The sequence below is a fragment of the Lathyrus oleraceus genome, chromosome 4, assembly GCF_024323335.1.
Source record: "Lathyrus oleraceus cultivar Zhongwan6 chromosome 4, CAAS_Psat_ZW6_1.0, whole genome shotgun sequence".
NCBI lineage: Eukaryota > Viridiplantae > Streptophyta > Magnoliopsida > Fabales > Fabaceae > Lathyrus > Lathyrus oleraceus.
In genome coordinates, this window is record NC_066582.1 from 194715407 (window position 1) to 194741257 (window position 25851).

The 25851-nt window shown below is 40.9% G+C and overlaps 1 protein-coding gene across 1 annotated transcript; it reads left to right on the top strand.

The window, feature by feature from the left end:
- The first annotated feature begins 19434 nt into the window (after positions 1-19434).
- Positions 19435-23542, top strand: LOC127136637 (uncharacterized). The gene is made up of 5 exons (XM_051063174.1): positions 19435-19503; positions 21642-21878; positions 21981-22401; positions 22579-22925; positions 23003-23542. The coding sequence occupies exons 1-5, from the start codon at positions 19435-19437 to the stop codon at positions 23540-23542; spliced, it is 1614 nt and encodes a 537-aa protein (XP_050919131.1).
- Positions 23543-25851: the final 2309 nt, after the last annotated feature.

Below are 25851 nucleotides of genomic sequence, written 5' to 3' on the forward strand. Positions count from 1 at the left end.
GACTTTATTTTCTTCATTGTGGATGCTTGACATGATATATGAAGCTTGTATAAGCATGAATGAGACCTCTCAGACCAATTCCCATCACCAAATCACTGATTAAATGGACAGTTGACCAAGTTTGACTTTCTAGGGTTTTGGATGACTGAAGCACCTTCTGATGAATTCCAAACCCTAATTCCTTGATATTTTGATTCCAAATGATGTCATAAGTCATATGAACTCTTGATTATTGATCATGGTGCCCAAATTCTGCAAGAATGGCCACCATCCACTGCAATACCTGACTTTGACTGATTTTTGACCTAATTGATTGATGATTGCTTCAGCTGCAAGTAACATGGTTAGATGACAATATTTTTGTACTTTTTGGTTAGTAAACATATGAAAAGCAAAGATATACAAATGCAAGGCATGCTTGGTGATCAAAAACCACACTCACAAGGCAACCTACCCACTAGGAGGGAAGCTAGGGCATGCAATGATCCTTGAGGCCATGATATGATATGATATGGGCCATGAGGGATCTTAGGGCCAAAATTGGGGTCTTACAGATGCCCCTATTTAAGGTCATTCTAACCGGAGAAGTGAAGTTTAGAAATCTTCATCTCGACGCGGTAGAATGGGCTTAAATAACAGTAATGAGACAAATTTTGGTCCCTAAGAGACCTCATGATGCAAATGTATGTATGCAAAAGACATAAATTCTGTGGGGAATATGGTTCACACAGAAGAAAAGACGATCCATCGGAGTAATACACTCACCAGGAACAGAGACTCTGACAAGACTCTAGTTGGGGATAAACAAAACTGACACCGCGTGAACAAGACACGACTATGATTAGGGAAAACAAAAGCGGACTGGAGACCTCACTGGGGAGTGAAGGACTCACACTGGGGAAAAGGATTCCAAAGGAGAAATAAATCCATTGGAGAGACATAAGCTGACTCCTGGGGAGAAGCAACAGAAAACTCACTGAGGAAGCATCAAAGAATGAGATGTTACCGGTATAAGGGTAACAGACTCAGGAAGGAACACCAAGGATACCGGGTTGTAGGTATGTAACAGGTGACCGACCAAAGACGTGAATTGGTGTGTGTTCCAAAACACTCATCATCCTGAAGAGAGCGAAAGCAAACTTGTTTATAGGATGGATATTTGATTCTGTAAAGAATGCAAATCTTACTCAGTTGGGGAAACAAACAAAGTGTTCGACAAGAGAGTGCATGAGATATATTATCTATAGCCGTCAAAACGTAGATAATGTACTCGCATGGAAAGTTATCCTGAACCGGGTGGTAGGTTGTTTATAGGATAAATCCGAAATCTTGAATTGGTTTGTGTTCCAAAACACTCATCACCCTGAAGAAAGCTAGAACAGCAGACTTGTTTATAGGATGACCGAAAAAACATGAATTGGTGTGTGTTCCAAAACACTCATCACCCTGAAGAAAGCTAGAACAGCAGACTTGTTTATAGGATGGCCGAAAAAAAACGTGAATTGGTGTGTGTTCCAAAACACTCATCACCCTGAAGAAAGCTAGAACAGCAGACTTGTTTATAGGATGGCCGAAAAAAAACGTGAATTGGTGTGTGTTCCAAAACACTCATCACCCTGAAGAAAGCTAGAACAGCAGACTTGTTTATAGGATGGCCGAAAAAACGTGAATTGGTGTGTGTTCCAAAACACTCATCACCCTGAAGAAAGCTAGAACAGCAGACTTGTTTATAGGATGGCCGAAAAAACGTGAATTGGTGTGTGTTCCAAAACACTCATCACCCTGAAGAAAGCTAGAACAACAGACTTGTTTATAGGATGGCCGAAAAAACGTGAATTGGTGTGTGTTCCAAAACACTCATCATCCAAAACACAAACTGGTTAAAGGATGGATATTCGATTCTACAGAGAATACGAATCTTGCTCAGCTGGGGGAAATCAACAAAGGATTCCAACTAAAGAGCGCATGAGATATATTATTCATAGCCGTCAAAACGTGAATAATAACCTCGCATGGAAAATTATCCTTAACCGGGTTGTAGGTTGTTTATAGGATAAAATCCGAAAAGAAAGGCATCGGGATACCAGAATAGGTATACAATGATGACCAATCAAAGGGAACAACAGACATTACCAACAAAAGAGTAAATGAAAGGCGATCTGCTGAGGATGCATTGATGAAAATCAATGATCCGGGGAACACAATCACTGACAAAAGGTGAAAGGACCCGCTGGGGATAAAATTGCTAGCATACGACAATTATCCACAAAAAACTTGCTGGGGATATAAGTGTTGATCTGAGCAACTTATCCAAGCAAAGGAAAATCAACATCAAGAACTAGATGAAGATAACCACAAGGGGGGAATTGTCATCGGTTGGGATGAACAACAAAGTTAACTCTGCAAGTGGAGAGAACGGGGTTTATAACTACCGGTTTGTAAGTAGAAAAACCGCAAAGATAGGACTTACGACTGCTGGTTAGTAGGCAGAGGGCCAAAATCTGGTGGGGATAACCACAAAATTAGGGTTTACATCTACCGAATACGGGGTAGAAGATCAAAACTCCGCGTGGGGATAGAATAAATCACAAATCCGCACGGGAAACCAAGATAGGGTTTATAACAAACCACAAACTGCTGAAGAGCAGAAAAATAGGATTTACAACTACCGGGTAGTAGGTAGAAAACCAAAACTCTGGCTGGAGAATAAAAGGTGTATAACCACAAATTCTGCCAAGAAAGCCAGGAAAAGTAGGACTTACAACTACCGGTATGAGGGTAGAGGCCCAAAAACTACTCCACTGGGGAACAACCCACTGGGAAGCACAAGACATTTGACAAATAGCCAATTCGGGAATAATCCGAAAAGACAGACTGAATAAAGACATGTCCTAATGAGGATGTAACTCAAATAGGAAAATCCATCCCAATATATGTGTTGGGAGGAAACGGAAGAAACCGTCATCCACGAGGATATATCTCAGTGGGGAACTGCAGAAAGAAAGACAAACATTTTCTGCTTATGGGCTGACTCTATATGGAGAGATTTTATAACACCCGACATCTGCTTGGGGAGACCTGTAAAGAGATCTATATCACCCAAAAGTAGGGAACGACAAACAAAGGATACATGGCAAGAAATGCAACATGAATATCTGAATGTTTATGAATATGCATGAATATGCGTGATTTATGTTTGATGAATGCTGACAAAACAGACAATTCTAACACGAACAGGTCCAGGAACTAAACGCCCGGTATTATACTTCCAGGGGAAAAACCAGCTGGAGAGCCAATCTGCGGAGATTCATATGCTGTAAAGCAAAGATCTGCGGGTACTGCTGGAGAAGCAGAGGATCAGAGATATCAGGAAACGACCCAATCAGGGTACAGAAAGTCACAATGGGCAAAGCAGCCACCAAGACGAATCTGTAGGGGAACAAGAGAAGTCCCAAAGTATCTGCCGGGAATCTCAGTGTCAACTGAGAAACAAAAGACGCATTGTACAAGCACAAACTGCTGTAGAAGCAACTCCACATAATTCCACTGGGGAATAACCCACTGAGGGAGAATGATATCATCCAAATAGAATCTAACTGCATAAGCAACTCTACTGGGGAAAACTGTCGGCTACTCTCTTGAGGAACAAACCACTGAGGGAGGACAGATCAAACAAGTAGATTCTGCAACAAACCATTCCACTTGGGGAGAATACACATAGCAATCTGATCACAACAAGTAGAATCTGCAAGATAAGCCACTCTACTGGGGATCACAGACAGTCAGGAAATCAATCCGTTCACTGGAGGCCAAAGCCATCATCCGACCATACTGGGGATTGAAAGAGTATTCAACAGGCGAAGCTGCCACAACAAACATTCTGCAGACTACGCTGAGGAAAAGATGGTTGAAATATACTGGGATATCAACCCAATCAACCACTGAATAGGAAAATAAATCCTGCTCTGCTGAGGAGAAAAACTCTGATGGAGAGATAGCAACAATTCCGCAGACGACTTCGCCGGGGAGAAGGTAAAGTACCGGGTATCAAACCACTGACTTACCGAGTCTTTAAAAAGAAAGCGATCGTGGTGAGGAAACAGACAATTCCGCTGGCAACTGCACTGGGAAGAGTGACAACAACTCTACTCGCAAATCCGATGAGGATATCAATAACAGCTCTGCTCATGACTGTACTGAGGAGACAAATAAAGTCTGGGGATATCGACCCACTGGAGAAAGTGACGGGGCACCAAGGTGACAAACCATCAACCACCGAAACTTCTACAAGAAAACACCCATGCTGGGAAAACTGCTGCTGGAGAAAACGAAGTCTTCAACAACACTCTGCTTGCGACTATACTGGGGAACAACCCTAACAACAAATCTGCTCGGGGAACAACCCCGACAAAGGTCTGAAGAAAGAAGATACAACCAAACCAGGAATATGAACAAATGTCTTACCTGTTGGAAATCATGCCACCCTTGGGAGAGCACTGAGATTTTCTTGAGTATCCTTTCAATCTTGTGAATGTTCACTTTGTTTAAACAAAAAATTTTAAAAAATTTGATTTGTTTAAAACAATGATATTTTATCAATTTAAAACATGCAAAACATTTGTTGAATTGAAACAAATAAGAGTGCAAATAATTGGATAAAAAGCTCAAATTGATTTGATGGAATGGTAGCCTGCAAATGGCAAGACTCCATAGATCTGTACAAATTTGAAATCAGTGATATATATTGGAAGAGGGCTACATTGAACATAATGATCCTTTCTCTACCAATTTGAATCTCGATGTATCCGAAGCTTCAGTCGACGACGAATCGAGAATCCTCTGACGAAATGACAGCTGATGGAACAGAAAGTCTTGTCAGGATGCAGTTACTTGCCAGATCCCTAATTTTTGCCTAGATTGCCCCAGGGTGAGGTACTCAATCTAGCGGGATGCAAATATTCTCTTTTTTTCAAGTCTCTAATTTTTGCCTGAATTACCCTTGCGGGTTCTCCACCGAGACGCTCATTTTTGCCTAAGCCGCCCTTTCGGGTTTTCAACTTAGCGAGCTATTCTGTTTTTCATTTGCATATACTTTTTTTTCTAGGCAAAGTATCTCTTAACTGCATCTGAATTCACAGGACGAGTGAAATCCTCCCCATCCATTGTTGTAAGCATTAAAGCACCGCCTGAAAAGGCTCTCTTAACAACATATGGACCCTCGTAGTTTGGAGTCCACTTGCCCCTGGAATCGGGCGCGAAAGACAAAACTTTCTTGAGCACGAGGTCACCTTCTCGGAACACACGAGGCTTGACCTTCTTGTCGAATGCTTTCTTCATTCTCTGCTGATATAGCTGACCATGACACATGGCAGTTAAACGCTTCTCTTCGATCAAATTCAACTGGTCATAACGACTCTGAATCCATTCAGCATCAGTCAACTTGGCTTCCATCAAGACTCGCATTGATGGGATCTCCACCTCTACTGGGAGAACAACTTCCATGCCATAAACAAGAGAGAAAGGGGTTGCCCCTGTTGAAGTGCGTACAGACGTACGATATCCATGCAAAGCGAATGGCAGCATCTCATGCCAATCTTTGTACGTGACAGTCATCTTCTGGATAATCTTCTTGATGTTTTTGTTAGCAGCTTCAACAGCCCCATTCATCTTAGGTCTGTAGGGAGAGGAATTATGGTGTGCAATCTTGAATTCAGCGCACAACTCATCCATCATCTTGTTATTTAGATTAGATCCATTATCAGTAATGATCCTCTCTGGCACACCATAACGGCAAATCAGCTGGTTCTTGATAAACTTCACAACCACCTGTCTGGTTACATTCGCGTATGACGCGGCTTCAACCCATTTGGTGAAGTAATCAATTGCTACGAGAATAAATCGATGTCCGTTGGACGCTTTCGGCTCAATCATGCCGATCATGTCGATTCCCCACATAGAGAAAGGCCATGGTGATGAAATCACATTCAGGAGTGTCGGAGGAATATGAATCTTATCCGCATAAATTTGACACTTGTGACATTTCTTCACATACTTGCAACAGTCAGACTCCATTGTCAGCCAATAGTAGCCTGCTCTCAACATTTTCTTAGCCATGGCATGTCCATTGGAATGAGTACCAAATGAACCCTCATGGATCTCAATCATCAACAGGTTTGCTTCGTGTCTATCCACGCATCTGAGCAAAACCATATCAAAATTTCTCTTGTACATCACTTCACCACTGAGGTAGAAACTGCCTGACAACCTTCTCAAAGTTTTCCTATCTTTCACAGATGCCCCAGGCGGGTAGACCTGGTTCTGGAGGAAATTCTTGATATCAAAATACCAAGGCTTGTCATCTTTTACTTCTTCGATTGCAAATATGTGAGCGGGTCTGTCCAAGCGCATCACAGTAATGTTGGGAACATCATTCCACCATCTGACTACAATCATGGAAGCAAGCGTTGCAAGGGCATCTGCCATCCGATTATCCTCTCGAGGAATATGATAAAATTCAACTTCTGTGAAGAAAGTTGAAATTCTCCTTGCATAATCTCTGTATGGGATGAGACCAGGTTGATTTGTCTCCCATTCACCTTTGATCTGATTGACAACCAAAGCTGAATCACCATAGACATCAAGGTACTTGATTCTCAAATCGATGCATTCTTCAAGTCCCATTATACAGGCTTCGTACTCCGCCATGTTATTCGTGCATTTGAAAGTTAGCCTTGCTGTAAACGGAATGTGTGGACCTTGGGGAGTAATAATCACTGCCCCAATTCCATTTCCATATTGATTAACAGCGCCATCAAACACCATCGTCCATCTGGAACCAGGTTCTGGACCTTCATCAAGTGTAGGCTCATCGCAATCTTTCATCTTCAAATACAGAATTTCCTCGTCAGGGAAGTCATACTGAACAGACTGATGATCTTCAATTGGCTGGTGCGCTAAATAGTCAGCCAAGATACTACCTTTGATAGCTTTCTGAGCTCGATACTCAATATCATACTCAGACAACAACATCTGCCAACGGGCAATCCTCCCAGTTAAAGCAGGTTTCTCGAAAATATACTTAATTGGATCCATTCTGGATATCAACCAAGTTGTATGATTTATCATGTACTGGCGCAAACGCTTAGCAGCCCAAGCCAAAGCACAACACGTCTTCTCAAGCATAGAGTACCGAGACTCGCAATCAGTAAACTTCTTACTGAGGTAGTATATAGCAAACTCCTTCTTCCCTGATTCATCTTGTTGACCGAGTACACAACCCATCGAGTCTTCAAGAACTGTTAAGTACATAATCAGAGGTCTTCCTTCCACAGGCGGAGACAAGATCGGAGGTTCAGACAGATAATCTTTGATACTGTCGAAAGCTTTCTGGCAATCCTCGGTCCAATCATGAGACTGATCTTTCCGGAGGAGCTTGAATATCGGCGCACATGTGGCAGTCATGTGGGATATAAACCTGGAAATGTAATTCAAGCGGCCAAGAAAACCTCGGACTTGCTTCTCAGTTTTGGGTGCAGGCATCTCTTGTATTGCTTTGACCTTTGCAGGATCAACTTCAATACCTCTTTCACTTACCACAAAACCCAACAACTTGCCGGAACGGACTCCAAAGGTACATTTGTTCGGATTCAGGCGAAGTTTGAACTTCCTCAAACGCTGAAAAAGCTTCAACAAATGCTCAATATGCTCAACTTCCGTTCGGGACTTAGCAATCATATCATCAACATAGACTTCGATCTCCTTGTGCATCATGTCATGAAACAAGGTAGTCATAGCTCGTTGATACGTGGCTCCGGCGTTCTTCAAACCGAAGGGCATCACTCGATAACAGAATGTTCCCCAAGGTGTGACGAATGTTGTCTTCTCCATATCCTCTGGTGCCATCTTGATTTGATTATATCCGGAAAATCCGTCCATAAAGGAAAAGACTTTGAATTTGGTTGTATTGTCTACCAACATGTCAATGTGTGGTAGAGGAAAATCGTCTTTCGGGCTAGCCTTATTCAGATCTCTGTAATCAACGCACATACGGACTTTTCCATCCTTCTTAGGAACAGGCACAATGTTGGCCACCCATTGAGGATATGTAGAAGTCACCAGAAACCCCGCATCAATTTGCTTCTGAACTTCCTCTTTGATCTTCACTGCCATATCTGGATGAGTTCTTCTGAGCTTCTGCTTCACAGGCACGCACTCAGGCTTCAAAGGCAGGAAATGTTGCACAATATCTGTATCTAAACCCGGCATGTCTTCATAGGACCAAGCAAAGATATCTGAATATTCTCGTAGCAAGCTGATCAAATCTTCCTTGACAGACCCTTCAAGAAGTGCCCCAATCTTTACCAGACGAACACAATCCTCAGACCCCAAGTTGACTGTTTCCAAGTCTTCGAGATGCGGCTGAATGATCTTCTCTTCGTGCTCAAGGAGACGGGTGATCTCATCAGGAATCTCTTCAACGTCATCTTCCTCTGCCTCAAATACAGGGAATTCAAAATTGGGAGATGGCGTTGGATCATTATGTTCAATGGGTTTTAGAATCAACCTGCATAATGATTTCGGTTAATGAAAAAACTTCAGAATTTAAACAAGCAAATCATTATGCAGATGAAAAATGTTTGCTTTTATTCTTGTTTTTATGGTTTTTTGTGATCACTGATTTCATGATGAAAAGCAAAAAGTGAAAACAAAGGAAAAATAAATGTTTAACAATGTGAAAATTGAATGAAAACATCATTGTATATATGCTTTGCCAACAATGTCATCACTTCTCCTTTTGGCATGGGAGAAGGGTTTTAAACAAAGTGAACAATTTACTCTGATCTATGGATGACTGTAGGAACATCTACAGCGACCCAATTGTGGCAGACACCACCAGGAATAACAAAATTGTTCAAGTCCTCTGCATCTTCTTCTTCAATGATAGCAGCAGCTTCCTCTTCTGCAGGTTGATCGGCATGGATGAATCCTCCACTTGTGAACAAACCTTGCTCATTGCATGCCCCAGAACCATAGCCAATGCCAGCCCGGGATCGATTATCTTCGAGTTCAAGCACTTTCCCTAATCCAGCAACTGCACCACATTCAATGGCCAGCTTCGCATCTCGGTAGGAAGTGAATGAAGGAGACTTCTTCTCGATTGGTTCATCAATAGATAAAGCTTGGAACTGAGTTCCAACTTCATCCTCTGCGTCAATATACGAGAAAGAAGATAGATGGCTAACCAGGAGAGCCTTTTCTCCCCCTACTACAACCAACTTCTTGTTTTTGACAAACTTCAACTTCTGGTGTAGGGTGGATGTCACGGCGCCAGCCTCGTGAATCCATGGTCTGCCTAAGAGACAGCTGTATGATGGGTGGATATCCATTACTTGGAAAGTAACTTGGAAATCACTTGGTCCTATTTTGATTGGGAGATCAACTTCCCCAATCACGGTCTTGCGTGACCCATCAAAAGCTTTCACAACAACCCCACTCTGCCTCATAGGAGGACCTTGATATGACAATCGAGAGAGTGTGGATTTTGGCAATACATTAAGAGACGACCCAGTGTCCACCAACACATTGGACATTGCATCAGATTTGCAATTCATGGATATGTGTAAAGCCATGTTGTGGTCTCTTCCCTCCTCAGGGAGATCAGCGTCACAAAAGCTCAAGGTGTTGCAAGCGGTAATGTTTGCAACAATACTATCAAATTGTTCCAGGGTGACGTCGTGATCAACGTATGCCAGGTCCAAGACTTTCTGCAGAGACTCCCTATGGGGTTCTGAATTCAGCAATAGAGAAAGAATAGAAATCTTGGAGGGCGTGTGTAGAAGCTGATCTACAATGTTGTACTCACTCTTTCTGATGAGCCTCAGCATCTCATCAGATTCTTCATCAACAATGCCACTTGGGCCAACTGAAGAAACATGAGTCTTTTGTACGGATGAGGAGGGTTTGGCAACATCAAGTGCCGGATTCTGGATATTCACAGCGGTCCCAACCGGACGCTCAACAGTGTCAGAAGCAGCAGCCTTTGGAGGCGCAGAAAATACACGACCGCTTCGGGTCAACCCACTGACATCAGCAACAGTGGTTACAGAAGTTGAAGGCAAAGGCACCTCGATCCCATCCTGGACAGCAACAGGATTGTACCGGAATGGCACAGCTCGATCAGATGTATAAGGCACAGGGCCTGCCGGTTTAATGACCAAAGAAGGGAAGCCTTCGGTTTGTTGCTATTGTAACGAATAACAACGGGTTCTGGCAGCTTGAACACTGGTGAGATGACATTCACTTCAGGTTCGACTTCATCAACATTGCGATTCTGCAGAATCTCAATGGTACCCTCATTCAACATCTTCTGAAGCTCTCTGCGGATCTGGTCGCAACCCAAGCGGTTAACTGAGCAGACGCGGCACTTGTCGTGGTTATGCTCCAAATAGCTGTACTGACACAGCATCTTATGTAAATCAACCAACGACTGCCTGATGTGGCTGACGTACTTAACCTTGTATTTCCCAAGGCACTCCTGAATCATATTCACAGATTTCCCATGCGGCGGCAATGGGTTCTTGGTGACGTTCGGGCTCGAGTCCTCAAAACTCAGGATTCCACTTCTCATAAGGTCTTGAACCTTAGTCTTCAGCTGGAGGCAATTTTCAATGTCATGGCCCGGAGCGCCAGAGTGATAGGCACAGTGCAGATCAGGCTTATACCACCACTGAGGGTTGACAGGTATAGCCGGAGGATCTCTCGGAGAAACCAACTTCCGCTCTATTAGAGAGGGATACAATTCTGCATACGACATAGGAATCGGATCAAAACTGATCTTCTTCCTTTCATAACCCATGTTTGCTTGATTACTCGTACTCCCACGAGGCTGGTAAGCCTGTTGCTGTGGACGAGATTGTTGTTGTTGGTATTGCAGTTGTTGATATTGCTGCTGATGCTGATACTGTTGAGGTTGATATTGCTGACGTTGAGGAGTATTGTCCTTGAAAACAGGCGCTACGTGAGCCACCTGGTGCTGATGACTGGTATGTCGTGCAGGTTTCCTCTGAACAGAGGGTCTTCTATGCTTTGGCTGAGACTGCACCGCATGCGCTTCGCCTTCTTTCCTCTTAAACGCTCCATATCGTTTAGAGGAAGAACCATCATCTTTGGCCAACCGTCCTTCACGGACACCTTCTTCAAGACGCATCCCCATATTCACCATCTCGGTGAAATCAGAGGGAGCGCTTGCTACCATCCGCTCATAATAAAATGAGCCAAGAGTCTTCAGAAAGATCTTGGTCATTTCCTTCTCTTCCAGCGGTGGAGTTATTTGAGCTGCCAGCTCTCGCCATCTCTGGGCGTACTCCTTGAACGATTCCTTATCTTTCTGTGACATGGACCTGAGTTGATCTCGGTCAGGCGCCATATCGACGTTGTACTTATATTGCTTGACGAAAGCTTCGCCAAGGTCGTTGAAAGATCGGATGTTGACACTATCCAAACTCATGTACCATCTGAGCGCGGCACCAGACAAACTATCTTGGAAATAATGGATCAGGAGTTGATCATTATCAGTCTGTGTTGACATCTTCCTGGCGTACATGACCAGGTGAGCTAGTGGACAGGTGTTCCCCTTATACTTTTCAAAGTCTGGGACCTTGAACTTGATTGGTATCTTGACACCGGGAACTAGGCACAATTCGGCTGCAGACTTGCCGAAGAGATCTTTGCCACGGAGAGTCCTCAATTCCTTTCTCAGCTCAAGGAATTGATCGTTCATTGCATCCATCTTCTCATGAACATCTGAGCCCTCAGACGCCTCAGAGTGATAGATGGTGTCGTCTACCCTAGGCATGGTATGCACGATAGGAGGAGCGGGAACAGGGACCGGGCTAGATGCCGACATTTGAGCAAATGTAGGAGCTGGCAGATCAGGCATGAAGCCTGGAGGCATCCCCCAAGGAAAACCGGGAGGCATGGCATTAGACTGATGGGCACTGACTGGCACCGTTGAAGTAGCCACTTCTGAAATGACTGTCCTCTGAACAGGCGTTGCTGGCTGTTGGGCAGGCTGGTTCTGAGCAGCAAGGAGTTGCTCCATCAAAGCGCCAAGTCTGGCGACCTCTTCCTTTAGTTCTCTGTTCTCTTGTTCCAATTGCTCCATTACTCTGGCAGAGTTGACTCGCGTATAATACCGGTGAGTCAGCTTGTCTTCAAAATAAATGAAGAGCAAAGGTTAGGACAAGAAGACCAGAAAAAGGGGTACCTGTTTATGCAAGAATGATGCATGAAATGCTTGTGCAAATGCTTTGTTTTTCAAGGAACCTTTAGGGTATTATTTGCAATATTTTGAATATTTAAACATTTTAATTGCTCATGGAAAATATTTCATTTGATATATCAAAACAAAGAAATACAGCATTTTTGATTCATTACAAAGAGAAAAGGTAAATGACATCCTATGGATCCCTAACAGCTCGGGATGCTGGAGGACGAGAAGTGCACAACTTCTTGATCTCTCTCTCATAGGCAGCTTCCATATCAGCTTTCTCTTTGGCAAGTCGATCATACCTCGTCTTCCAGAATTTGGATGACTGAGGAAGCAGAGAAGTCCAAGCGTCGTTCGGATCGTCGATCACTCGGTGCTCGAGAAATTCAATCATAGCGTCCTTCTCCTTGAGCTGCTGCAGCAATTCCTCTCTTTCACGGATCCAAGCACGCGAAAGGTCTTCTTCTCTCAACTCCTCTACACGTTGGGTAGGGAGGGTTGAAGGCCCAGCCACATCCAACGGTGTAGGTCTCGGATGATCATACGGCATCAGGTAGGTGGCAGCTCTCTGTCTGACCCAAGAGGTGTATGGCTCTAAAGCAATGCAGTTCTTTGGACCCAACTCATTCCTACTCTTCTTATGAATACTGCGCCATGCACGGACAAATATGGCTTTCAGGCCTTGGGGATCTTTACCCTCTTGAAAGAACACACCTTCTAACAGAATGTTATTAGGTTTATCCTTCAGGGGGAACCCAAGCTGACGACGTGCAAGAATAGGATTGTAGGTAATCCCACCACATGTACCAAGAAGAGGCACATTAGGGAATTCACCACAATAATCGATGATCTGAACGGTATCATACACGCGATCATACCAGGTGATATCATCATTAGTGAGAGACATGAGTCTCTGAGACCACCGTAGACATCCCTTGTTCTCCTTGAAAGCAACTGTCTGCGGCAAGTGCGAAATAAACCACTTGTACAGCAGGGGTAAACAGCAGACAATGACTCCTCCATTTTTCATATTCCTTAGGTGCAAGGAGACATAAGCATCACCCAACAAAGTCGGAACTGGATTAAGAACTGAGAAGATCCTAATGGCATTCATGTCCACGAACTTGTCGAAGTTGGGAAATAGCACCAATCCATAGATGAGCAACACAAATAGAGCCTCAAAGGCATCCTCACTCATGGCCTTCCCATAAAAGGTAGCTTGGGCAATGAGGAACTCGGAAGGAAAACCCTGAATTCCGCCTTTGGTAGTAAGATTAGCTCTAATCAGATCTTCATCTATGTGCAACAGACTAGCAATCTCTCGAGCAGATAGAATACTCTCTAGGCCACTGAACGGCACTTGATCCAGAATCGGAATCCCAATGAGATGAGAATATTCCTCCAAAGTTGGCAACAACTGGAAGTCCGGAAATAAGAAGCAATGATGCAAAGGATCGTAGAACTGAGCCAAGGTACTCATCAATCCTTCGTCAACCTGAGTGGTGAGCAGAGGTAGAAGCTTCCCATAGCGAGCTTTGAAACCCAAGGGATCTAATACATATGATGTCAGATTCCTTAACTCTTTTACATCGGGCTGTTTGAAGCTGTACTTCTTTGTATGCCTTTTTGGTCTTTCCATGTCTGAAAATTTTGCAAATAACCCTTTAAGTTCCTTGAAAATTTTCTTTTTTATGATGACATGAATGCGGATGAATGCGTGAATGTATGAATGCAACAAACACACTCAAGGATCAAGCAAAGCACACCAAGCAAAGGTCGTGGGAAAGCTCTATGTATCCCTAATATCAATCATCCATTTTGGTGGATTTAGGTTTTCACCTTATCGACACCCAAGTTCCATTGATATTAACGGTACATGAACCGGCTCGAACATCCTTAATATCAACCAGCCGCTTTGGTGGATTTTAGGTTTTACACCTGATCCGGGATCCATTGATATTAACAATGTTTGAACGACTCAACCACGAATCATGGGTTTGTTGAGAGTCACGAGCATGGAGTCTCGGTTAAGAACCACCCAAAGGGAGTGTACTAGGGTTTAAACCTGCCAGACATGTTCTATCAGAGGTTCCCATAATCATCGTTCCATCTTTCGAATATTATCGGAGGAACGAATACTCGTATTCCAAGAATATTCTCAAGAGAAACTCTTATGAGTGTAGTATCGCGTAACAATCGTATCAGAACTGACATCTGAACGACCTCCGCACTACGTTCTTAAGAAATAGGCCAAGATGGGTTTGGTAAACTAAGGTCCTTGGCTTCTGCGGAACATGATTGAAAGAATAATGCCTAACCACAAATAACTTGTGTGACATTATTAATCCAACATGACCTCCACCAAGTGAATGGACTCGCAAGTCAACTGGCTAAGGAATACTCCACACCAGTCAACAAGACTATGCCATTCTCCTATCCTAGAGTGCACTCGAGTTCGGGTATAGAACTCATCTCACAGATCACCAAAGCAAACAGCAATTGTATATCAAGCAATTCAAACATTACAATCAATACAGTTATCCCAAATTGTACAAAAATATGTCAAATAACAAATAATAATATAGCACAACAAGGGTGAAAAGTAGGCAATACAACCAGGGATCGACGTATTCCCCAGCAGAGTCGCCACTTTTCTGTAGCGGTGTATTCGTCGCTATATGATCTATCGATTAAATCATAAGCAAGGTATACAATGAAATTTCGAGTCGCCACCGCACTTTTATTTATCCAAAGGACTGGCTAAAAAGCGAACAAAAGCCTAAGAAGTTTTACACGTAGAAAACTAATAAAAAGATCAGAGAGTCTGGGTAAGGGGTAAATTACGCAATGGGAAGGTGTTAGGCACCCATCACGTCCTAGGTACTCCTAGGGAGCCCTTTTCACACTTGTTGTACTAATTTGTTATTTGTTATGACATAAACATTGTGCAAACATGATTGGGATGATGAGAAAAGAATGTGCAAGTTAGTTATTTTTGTGTTCGAACGGATGAACCCGCTGCCTACGTACCTTCCATCAAAGGTAAGGATCAAAACGCCGTAGTTCGGCTAAAAGATTTCCAAAAGTTGGTGGATTCAGTTTTAAACAATAGCACTGAGGCTTTTCATTATCAATGGGAGAAAACTCGACCAAGACCAACATCCACCATGCGAGGATAGCTTCGACGTACTAGAGGGGTTAACCCTGTTTTCAGTACGGAAGTCTTATAGTCGACTCACTAAGGATAGGCAAGATTTACATCAACCACAATGATAATTGAAACCTATGGCTAATGCATGAAAAGACTAACAATGGACAAAGCCAAAACAAGTGAATGGGTGAAGTTAATTGATTATGATTATGAAAATGGAGTCAAAGTATGATTAAGATTGATTCAAAAGAAGTATTATGAAATGGAGTTTGAAAAAGGTCAAGGACTTGGGGTCCAGGTTTTTAGTTTGAAAACATGAAGATGTTTGCACAATATCTATGTCAAGTTTGAAAGTAAAGTGTGAAAAGGTTTAGGACATAATGGGGATGAATGGATGAGGATGGATTGTAAAACTTCCTAGGAGGTTCACCTCTTGAAATCATATAGGAGATGATTCAAGTGTGTCCTTTGGAATAAGCAATGGATAATAACAAACAAGCAAGAAAGTCAACAAAAGCGGATATCGGATGCCAATCACTGGGCTTATACCAATCTCCTAAAGCAGAAAGGGATATCAGAGGCCACTAAATGGACTTACACTAATCTCCTAAAACAAAAAGAAACTTGGATACCGGATGCCAATCTGTCTGGACTTATACCAATATCCAACACGTGATCATAGGAATACAAATGCCAACTTGCAGGGACTTACAATTGCATCCTCACATAAACAAAGAAAAACAAAACATGGAAGTCAGATGCCAATCTGTCTGGGCTTACTCTAACTTCCACAGTATGGTCCTAGGAATACAAATGCCAACTTGCAGGGACTTACAGTTGTATCCTCACATACAAACAAACAAAACAACATGTGATCATAGGAAAGCAAATGCCAACTTGCAGGGACTTACAATTGCATCCTCACATATAATCAAATGCATCAAGCAAAGATAAGATGAGTGGCCAATGGAATGGTCTTATACTCACTTCCATATCATAGGAACAATAGCCAAAGGAATGGTCTTACAACTGTCCTCAATGGGTAAACAACAATGATAATGATGTCACAAGGACAAATGAGATGATTATGCATTAATGAGCAATTAATGATGATAAATGCATAGAGCATACAAGCAAACATGTGCATAGGGAACAAGTGATCAATCAATGAAAGCAAACAGCACACACTATAACCAAACAAGGAGGCTCATTCAAAGGGTCAGGCATTGAAGCCAACTGGAATAGGGTCACAGGTGCTCTTAACTTTGCCATTAAGGGGCTAAGGTGAAGCAGATGAAAGGATATGAGGGGTGTGCCTCATTGCTCTTATCCCTGATCAGGGAGAGCTTTTGAATATCAGAAGTTGTGGGAGTTCAGAAAGTAGGAACTCTCTCCACATATTATTGACTCGATTGATCTTGGGCTTGGATCTCAATGCTACAACCATGTAATGGGAGCAAGGAGAAGACTCACAGAATAGTAGGGGATAGGTTGCTTATCCCTTTGATCTACCAATTGCCTTATTTAAAGGACTTTTCCTGCTTGGGACAAATATAAACACACACAAGCATTGCCTCTTAAGGAGGACTTCAGACAGTTGCCTGGCCAAGTAACAGGCCAGGTCTTCCAGACTACATGAAGAAAAAGGAATTATACCTCAAAGCAAATTGCTAAATAGCAAAGCAAAGCAAGTTCAAAGAACTAAGCAACTAAGTGGTACCTGAAATAGTCAAACAAATCAGTACACAGTTCAACAATTAAAGCAAAAGGAAAGGAATCAACAGTCAACACAGACAGGCAAATGTGCAAAGCACAAGACTCAAATCATATGAGTCAAGCCACCTACAAAACAAAGGTTAGCTCATGATAAACAAATAAACTCAATCAACTTGTAAAAGTTTCTTTGAAGCATTTGTAGCTTAACCTGAAACAATGAACTCAAACATAAGCCAGGAGACCCCTAGGACAAGCCTAGGGTCAAAAGTGAATGAGAAAGTCAAAACAGCAAAGGAAAGTCAATCAAAATCAAGTTCAAACATTTAAGAAGCAAACTCAATTGGTCCCACATTCATATCATTCATCATCATGATTTCATAAGCAAAGGAAGTCAAAACATGGCAAATGAAAGCTCATAGAAGTCAACAGCAAGACTTAGCTCAAAAGCAATCATAATCAATTCCAAAAATCAGAAAATAAATCATGATCAATCACAATCCATAACATGACATGCATATAAAATTTCAGCTCAATTGGATCATGGGAAGATGGTCAATTAAAATCAGAAAGTCAAAGCAATCTCAAGCATGCTCAAAGAAGTCAAACAAACATGCATCATCTTCAAAAATTCATAAATCAGTGATAACAAATGATAAATGAATGGGATCAACACCATGACAAAGCTTAAGATGTCTAGTATGCACATGTAAAATTTCATGATCATCCAATAAAGTATGAGAATTTCACAAAGGAAATGGCAAGATGTGTCACACAAAGTCAACATTTGACTAGGCAGGGGATAAAAATCTCAAACAATTAGGAAATGGCATAATTAATTCCAGGAAAAATCACAAGTGAACTAGACATATAAGAGAAGGTTCATACAAAATTTCACATCAATTGGAGGTCAGGAAGCATGTCAACAAAAATCATGAAATTGCATAACCATGGTGTGACACAAATTGTCACACCCTACTTCCCAAATTCATATCTTAACAACCAGATAAGATAAATTCAAGAACTCTACATCAGAACAAACATGAATGAGTGTAGATTAACCACAAAAAATTTCAGGGTCATTGGATACATCATCACAATTTCACAATGGTTTTGGCAAAAGGTATGAAATATGCATACATGTCAAGAAACCTAATGCCATTAAAAATCCATCCATCCAAAAAATTATTAAAAATCATGATAAAAAAGTAGACATTCATGTGAACATGATGGAAAAAATTTCATGAAATTTGGAATTGAAACGAGTGAGAAATGATTTTTAGAAGTTAAGCAATCAATTTGGAATAACATGAACAAAGTGACATGGTTTAGTAGGTCAACATTGACCGAGTGGCATTCTGGTAATAACACCCTCATTAATCAAAACGGTGCGTACAGGGCATGGGAAATGAAATGTTCTCATTGGTTGTCACCAATGGAACAGTAACAGGGCAAGCAAATGCACGTGAAAACAAATCCAGTTCTGGAAATAGCTAGGGTTTGCTACAGCAACAGCATTTCATCTTCATGCTCATCAACATCAAACGAATTTCCAACAACATTACACAAACAGCATGGCAGTGATATGGTGATATTCATGCAAGCAAACAAAGCCAAACGCGAAATAGACAAATTTCTGGGCATTTCAAACCTAGGGTTTTGGCTATAGTAACTGCATCATCTTGTTCTTCATCATCAACCAATCGTGAAAAACAATTGCACCCAGAAAATGAAATCACACATATCATTGTGACCAACAAGCAATGCATATTAACATGCTACCATTAAAATTCATTAACTCGAGCTAACTATCAAGAAATCATGCAAAACAATAATAACCAACAAACTTTAAACTCAGATTTCTCCCAGCACAGTTAACCATTTTCAATGATACAAGGTTCAATGGAATCAGCATCAAAAGATCTATCCTAAGCACCTCATGATTTTTGAAATAAAGAGGGTCGAAAACTTACTTGGATTTGAAGCAAATGGCAAAACAGTGATGGATTGATGATGCAAGCTTGAAACAGGTCCTCCTTATGGTTGGAAATGATGGGTTCTTGAAGAAGTTTAGCTCAGCCCACTTAAATCCAGCTTAAATCGAGTTTGGCCATTGAAGATGCTTGAAGAAAACAGAACATGAAATGAACTTCCAGCTGGTATTTTATGCTCCAAAGGGTTTCCAGATGATGGCTAGGTGATGAAACCAGGAAAGGATGCTCGGGTCTTTTGGGAGTTTTGCTCAGAAATTGCAAATCGTGAAAATGGTGATTTTTGCAAATGAGAGAATTCTGGTGTTTAGATGGCTGCAGCTAGGTTTAGAATGACAGAAAATGTCCCTTATATTTGCTGTTTAACATTGTTAATGAAGGTACTAATCAAAGTTAACTTAAATGAAGCCAAATTGCATTTTGCTAACTTTTGACATATGCACATGGAGGTGTATGGTTCTGGCCGAGTTTGGGCCTTGAACATGTTTCAAATACCCTTCCAAACAATTCCCAAATGGCCAAATGTGTTAAAAATTGCTAAATTAAAAAGTCAACTTTTTGCACCACTTGAAATTCAATGAAGACAAGTCCAAAAATGGCATTTTGCATGGTAAGGTTTTGGTGAATGATAAATGAATTTTTGGAAAGAGGGGAACAAATGGAGCTTGTAGGAAAAAACCCCACCAAAATTGGCCAAATGGTTCATGAGATATGGCCCTTTGAAGTTCAAGAATTTGTGAAAATGAATTGATCATATCTTGCCAACCATACATGGGAATTGAGAGTTCTTGGACTTTTTGAAAATGGGAGAACAAGATATTCAACTTTCATGTTGGGCAAAAATTCATTTGAAGCTTGTATGATGATGTAAGTTTAAGATCAAGAAGTTTCCATTTTTGGCAAATTTGAATTACAGGTCAAGTTTCTATTTCTGGAACTTTCCTGTCTGACTTTATTTTCTTCATTGTGGATGCTTGACATGATATATGAATCTTGTATAAGCATGAATGAGACCTCTCAGACCAAATCCCATCACCAAATCACTGATTAAATGGACAGTTGACCAAGTTTGACTTTCTAGGGTTTTGGATGACTGAAGCACCTTCTGATGAATTCCAAACCCTAATTCCTTGATATTTTGATTCCAAATGATGTCATAAGTCATATGAACTCTTGATTATTGATCATGGTGCCCAAATTCTGCAAGAATGGCCACCATCCACTGCAATACCTGACTTTGACTGATTTTTGACCTAATTGATTGATGATTGCTTCAGCTGCAAGTAACATGGTTAGATGACAATATTTTTGTACTTTTTGGTTAGTAAACATATGAAAAGCAAAGATATACAAATGCAAGGCATGCTTGGTGATCAAAAACCACACTCATAAGGCAACCTACCCACTAGGAGGGAAGCTAGGGCATGCAATGATCCTTGAGGCCATGATATGATATGATATGGGCCATGAGGGATCTTAGGGCCAAAATTGGGGTCTTACACCATCTCCCATGGTCCATACTGCTCCTTATATGGAAGAACTTGTTTTCCATGCTGATTAGAGTGAAAATGCTGGTGTCTATGAAAGGATGGATGAATTTCAAGATCATTTTTAAGCAATGCAGAAAGAGATTCAATCTCTAAGAGGAAAATAATTATTTGGAAAGATTGCTCATGATCTTTTCTTGGTTCCTAATGTGAAAATTATGCATAAGTTCAAAGTTCTATATTTTGAGAAATATAAGGGTAACTCTTTTTCTTTCAGTCATTTGGGGATGTATGCTTGTAAGATGTCAACTCAAACTGATAACCATAAGCTGTTGATTCATTACTTCCAAAATAGTTTGATTGGTGCGGCTTTGAAGTGGTACATGGGACTTCATATCACCCAGATTTGTACTTTAAACGATCTAGGTGAAGCTTTTGTTAGTCCGTACAAGTATAATATTGACATGGCTCCGTATCGAGATCAACTCCATGCTATGTGTCAAAAGGATAAGGAAACTTTCAAAGAGTAAGCACAAAGATGGTGCGAGATTGATGCGTAAGTCAGTCCCCCATTAGAAGAAAAAGAGATGACAAAGCTTTTTTTGAAGACTTTGAGTCTGTTTTACTATGACTGGATGGTTGCAAGCGCTCCTAGTGATTTTACTGAGATGATCAACATGGAGATGGGACTAGAAGAAGGCGTCCGTGAGGGATGATTGAAAGAGAGTGGTTCTTCTGACAGTTCTAGGAAGTATGGGAATTGTTTGTCCAAGAAGAAGGAACATGATGCTAATGTTATTTCACAAGAGAAGCATAGGAGATCTCCGAGAAGCAACCAACGTCATCAACATGTGGCATCAGTTACCCCGGTTATTAATCCTGCTCCATTTTTTCAAGTAGCACAAAATTATCAACCACGTTTTCAACAACATACTCATCAATAGAATCAACAGAACCATGTCCTAAGACAGGTGTGATTTTATCCCATTCGGATGTCCTATGCGGAATAATTTCTTGCTTTGATACAAAAGAATTTAGTACATACTAGAGTTTCGCCAGCTATTCCGAAGGAACTTCTATGGTGGTATAAATCTGATCATCATTGTGCATTTTATCAAGGTGCACCCAGTCATGATATTGAAAATTGTGTTGCTTTGAAAGCTGAGGTGATAAGACTAATGCAAATTGGTATTTTGTCTTTTGAAGACTTTGGTTCTAATGTGCAAGCGAATTTGTTGCCCAAATATGGTGGTGCATCTGTGAATATGGTTTAGGGATGTCCTGGAAAGTATCGTGTTTTTGATGTCAATCCAATTAGAAGATCCTTGGTCGAGATGCACGTAACTTTGTGCGAGTTGAGTTATTATTAGCATGATCACGTTTCTTGTCATATATGTTCAAGAAACCCTCGAGGGTGTCCTGTAGTGAAGAGATATTTGAAAGAGATGTTGGATCAAAATCTTATTCAGATTATGAGAGACAAGGATGAAGATGAGCATGATGTAAATGTCATAATTCCCCATTTCAATATCCCAGAACCCGTTGTGATTGCCTCCAGTAGTCAAAAGTCTGGCGTTTCTCCTTTGGTTATTCATTTAACGGGTCCTACGCCTTATGAATCTGATAGAGCTATCCCTTACAAGAAAAATTCTACTATGTTGGAAGATGGAAAAGAAGTCCGTATTCCTTCCTTTTCTTCCGTTACGAATATTGTTGATGTAAGTGATGTGATCCGAAGTGGTCAAGTATCTGCTTCCGAGGCTCCTAAAAGAATTGAAGATGCTTCTGTGGGTAAGCAAGCTCAGGTGAAAACTCCTGTTATGCAGTCTGGCTAGTCCAGAAGTATGAACCAGAAATATGATTAGGATGAAGTATTGAAGTTGATCAACAGAAGTGAATTCAATGTGGTGGATCAGTAATTGCATACCCCGTCCAAAATATTTATCTTATCTTTATTGATGAATTTAGAATCTCACATAGCGGCTTTGCATATGCTCTTGGAGAAAACCTATATGGATCATGATGTAACAATTGGTCAATTAGATGGCATTGTCTCCAACATTACTGCATGTAACAACTTGAGTTTCAGTGATGAAAAATTGCTCGAGCAGGGGAGGAACCATAATTTAGCTCTGCACATTTCTATGAATTATCAAGAACATGCTCTGTCCAATGTGTTGGTTGACATTGGCTCTTATCTGAATGTTATGCCGAAGTCTACTATGTATAAGCTCTCTTATCCAGGTGCTCCGATGAGGTTCATTGGAATTATTGTGAACGCCTTTGATGGCTTAAAGAAAACTGTGATTGGAGAGGTTGATCTCCCGTTGAAGATAGGTCCGTTCTTATTTCAGATTATGTTTTAAGTGATGGATATCCATTCTGCCTATAGTTGTCTCCTGGGTCATCCATGGATTTACGAAGTTGGAGCAGTGACGTCAACTCTCCATCAGAAGTTGACATTTATGAAAAATGGAAAGTTGGTGATTGTGGGTGCGAGCATGCCATATTGGTGAGCCATCTCTCTTTGTTATTGTACATTGATGCTGACGAAGTCGTAGGAACTCCATTTCAAGCTCTTTATATCATTAATAATGCTGTTAAGAAGAATGGGGAATCCATGACTTATTTGAAAGACACCCGACAAGTTGTGGAGAATGGTCAGTCTGTTGGATGGGGTCAAGTTGTTGAACTTGCTGAAAATAAGAACATAGTTGTTTTAGGCTTCTCGCCTGGTTCAACCCATAAAGATTTGAAGTGTACCCAAGAAGTTTTTCACAGTGTTGGTTTTATCCATTCCAAAGATCAATCTGCTACTGCAATCCTGGAAGATGATCAAGAGCAAGAAGCCCCAATCTTTGTGACGCACGAAGTGATGTGCCAGAATTGGAATGCTGTTGATGTTCTCTCTGTTACTCACTTGTCAAAGTAATATGCTTTTGTTATTTTCAAAAATCCTTTCACTATGCTCAAGGTGAAAGTGAATCTATGAGGGTTTTGTTTCAAATTTTATCTTCATTAATAAAATGTTATTTTGCTTATCCATATTATGTTTTCTTCTTTTGCTTTTTCTGAAAAAATGGTAACATAAAAAATCAAGATAATGATAATCACTTTTTACATCTGCATCATAATTATGCGTTTATTTGTTCATATTGTAAAAATCAAGCATAAAATCATTGTGCAAATTAATTGTTAAACCCATTGAAAATAATGACTCTATGCCCTCTCCCAACTTTGAGTTCCTTGTGTTTGAAATGGAAGAAGAGGATGTTGAAGAGATTCCTGATGAGATTTCCCGTTTGCTTAAGCATGAGGAGAAGACCATTCAGCCTCATGAAGAGCCTTTGGAAGTGATTAATTTGGGTTCTGAAGAGAACAAGAAAGAAGTCAAGATTGAGGCATCATTTTGTCCAGATGTTAAGAAGAGGATGGTAGATCTTCTTAGAGAATATGTGTATGTGTTTTCTTGGTCTTATCAAGATATGCCAGGTCTCTATACTGGTATTGTGGAGAATAAATTACCATTGAAGCCAAAGTGTCAGCCAGTTAAACAGAAGTTGAGAAGAACTCATCCTGATATAGATGTTAAGATCAAAGAGGAGGTTCTAAAGTAGATTGATGATGGGTTCCTTGTTACTTCTGAGTATCCTCAATGGGTGGCCAACATTTTGCCCGTTCCAAAGAAGGATGGCAAAGTTCGAATGTGTGTTGATTATAGAGATTTGAATAAAGCTATTCCAAAGGATGATTTTCCTCTACAATACATTGACATGTTGGTAGATAATACAACTAAGTTCAATGTCTTATCCTTTATGGATGGTTTCTCCAGTTATAATCAGATCAAGATGGCACCAGAGGACATGGAAAAGAAAGCATTTATTACACCCTGGGGAACATTCTACTATAGAGTGATACCTTTAGGTTTAAAGAATGCTGGTGCGACGTACCAGAGAGCCATGACTACTCTTTTCCATGACATGATGCATAAAGAGATAGAAGCCTATATCGATGATATGATTGCTAATTTGAATACTAAAGAAGATCATGTTAAGTATTTGTTGAAGCTTTTTCAACGTTTGAGACAGTTTAAACTCCGCTTGAATCCTAATAAGTGTACTTTTGGTGTCTGTTTAGGAAAGTTGTTGGGCTACATTATCAGCCAAAAAGGTATTGAAGTAGATCCTGATAAAGTCAGAGTTCTACAAGAGATGCCTACACCAAAGACAGAAAATAAATTCAGAGGATTCCTCGAGCGCCTGAATTACATCTCCAGGTTTATATCTCACATGACTGCCACGTGTGGGCCAATCTTCAAGCTTCTCCGTAAAGATGAAGGTTGTGTTTGGACAAAAGACTGCCAAAAAGCTTTTGACGACATCAAGGAGTATCTACTTGAACCTCCTATCTTGTCCCATCCAATAGAAGGAAAACCATTGATCAAGTACTTAACTGTGTTAGAAGAGTCCATGGATTGTGTACTTGGACAACAAGATGAAACTGGTAGGAATGAGGATGTCATATACTATATGAGTAAGAAGTTTACAGACTATGAGTCTTGGTATTCCATGCTCGAGAAGACTTATTATGCTTTAGCCTATGCTGCCAAGCGTCTACGCTGGTATATGATTAATCATACCACTTGGTTGATATCCAAAATGGATCCAATCACGTTTATTTTTGAAAAGCCGGTTTTGACTGAGAGGATTGCTCATTGGAAGATGCTAGTGTCTGAATATAATATTGAGTACCGTACTCAGAAGGTGATTAAAGGAAGTATTCTTGCAGATCATTTGGCTCACCAGCCGATTGATGATTATCAATCCATCAGGTTTAACTTCCCTGATGAAGATGTTGTGAACTTAAAAGCTAAAGACTGTGATGAACCATTGCCTAAAGAAGGACCAGAGCCTGGATCCCGACGGGGTTTAGTGTTTGATAGAGATGTTAGTGCTTATGGTAATGGAATTGGAGTAATCATCATTACTCTTTAGGGTTCTCTTATCCCTTTCATTGTAAGATTGATGTTTGATTGCACGAACAACATGGCAGAATATGAAGCTTGTATTATGGGTCTTGAAGAAGCCACTTATTTAAGAATTAAGATCCTTGATGTATATGGAGATTACACCTTGGTGGTTAATTAGATTAAAGGATGGAAGACTCTTCATCCTGGCTTGATTCCTTACAAAGATTATGCAAGAAGGTTTTTGACTTTCTTCAACAAAGTTGAGTTTCATC

Excerpts from the sequence above, each read along its gene's own strand:
- LOC127136637 (XM_051063174.1), top strand. The coding sequence starts at position 19,435 with ATGGCTGCAGCTAGGTTTAGAATGACAGAAAATGTCCCTTATATTTGC. Across the intron at positions 19,504-21,641 it reads GTTTAACATTGTTAATGAAG|AATTTAGTACATACTAGAGT; the intron begins GTACTAATCAAA and ends TTGATACAAAAG. Across the intron at positions 21,879-21,980 it reads GTGGTGCATCTGTGAATATG|CATGATCACGTTTCTTGTCA; the intron begins GTTTAGGGATGT and ends AGTTATTATTAG.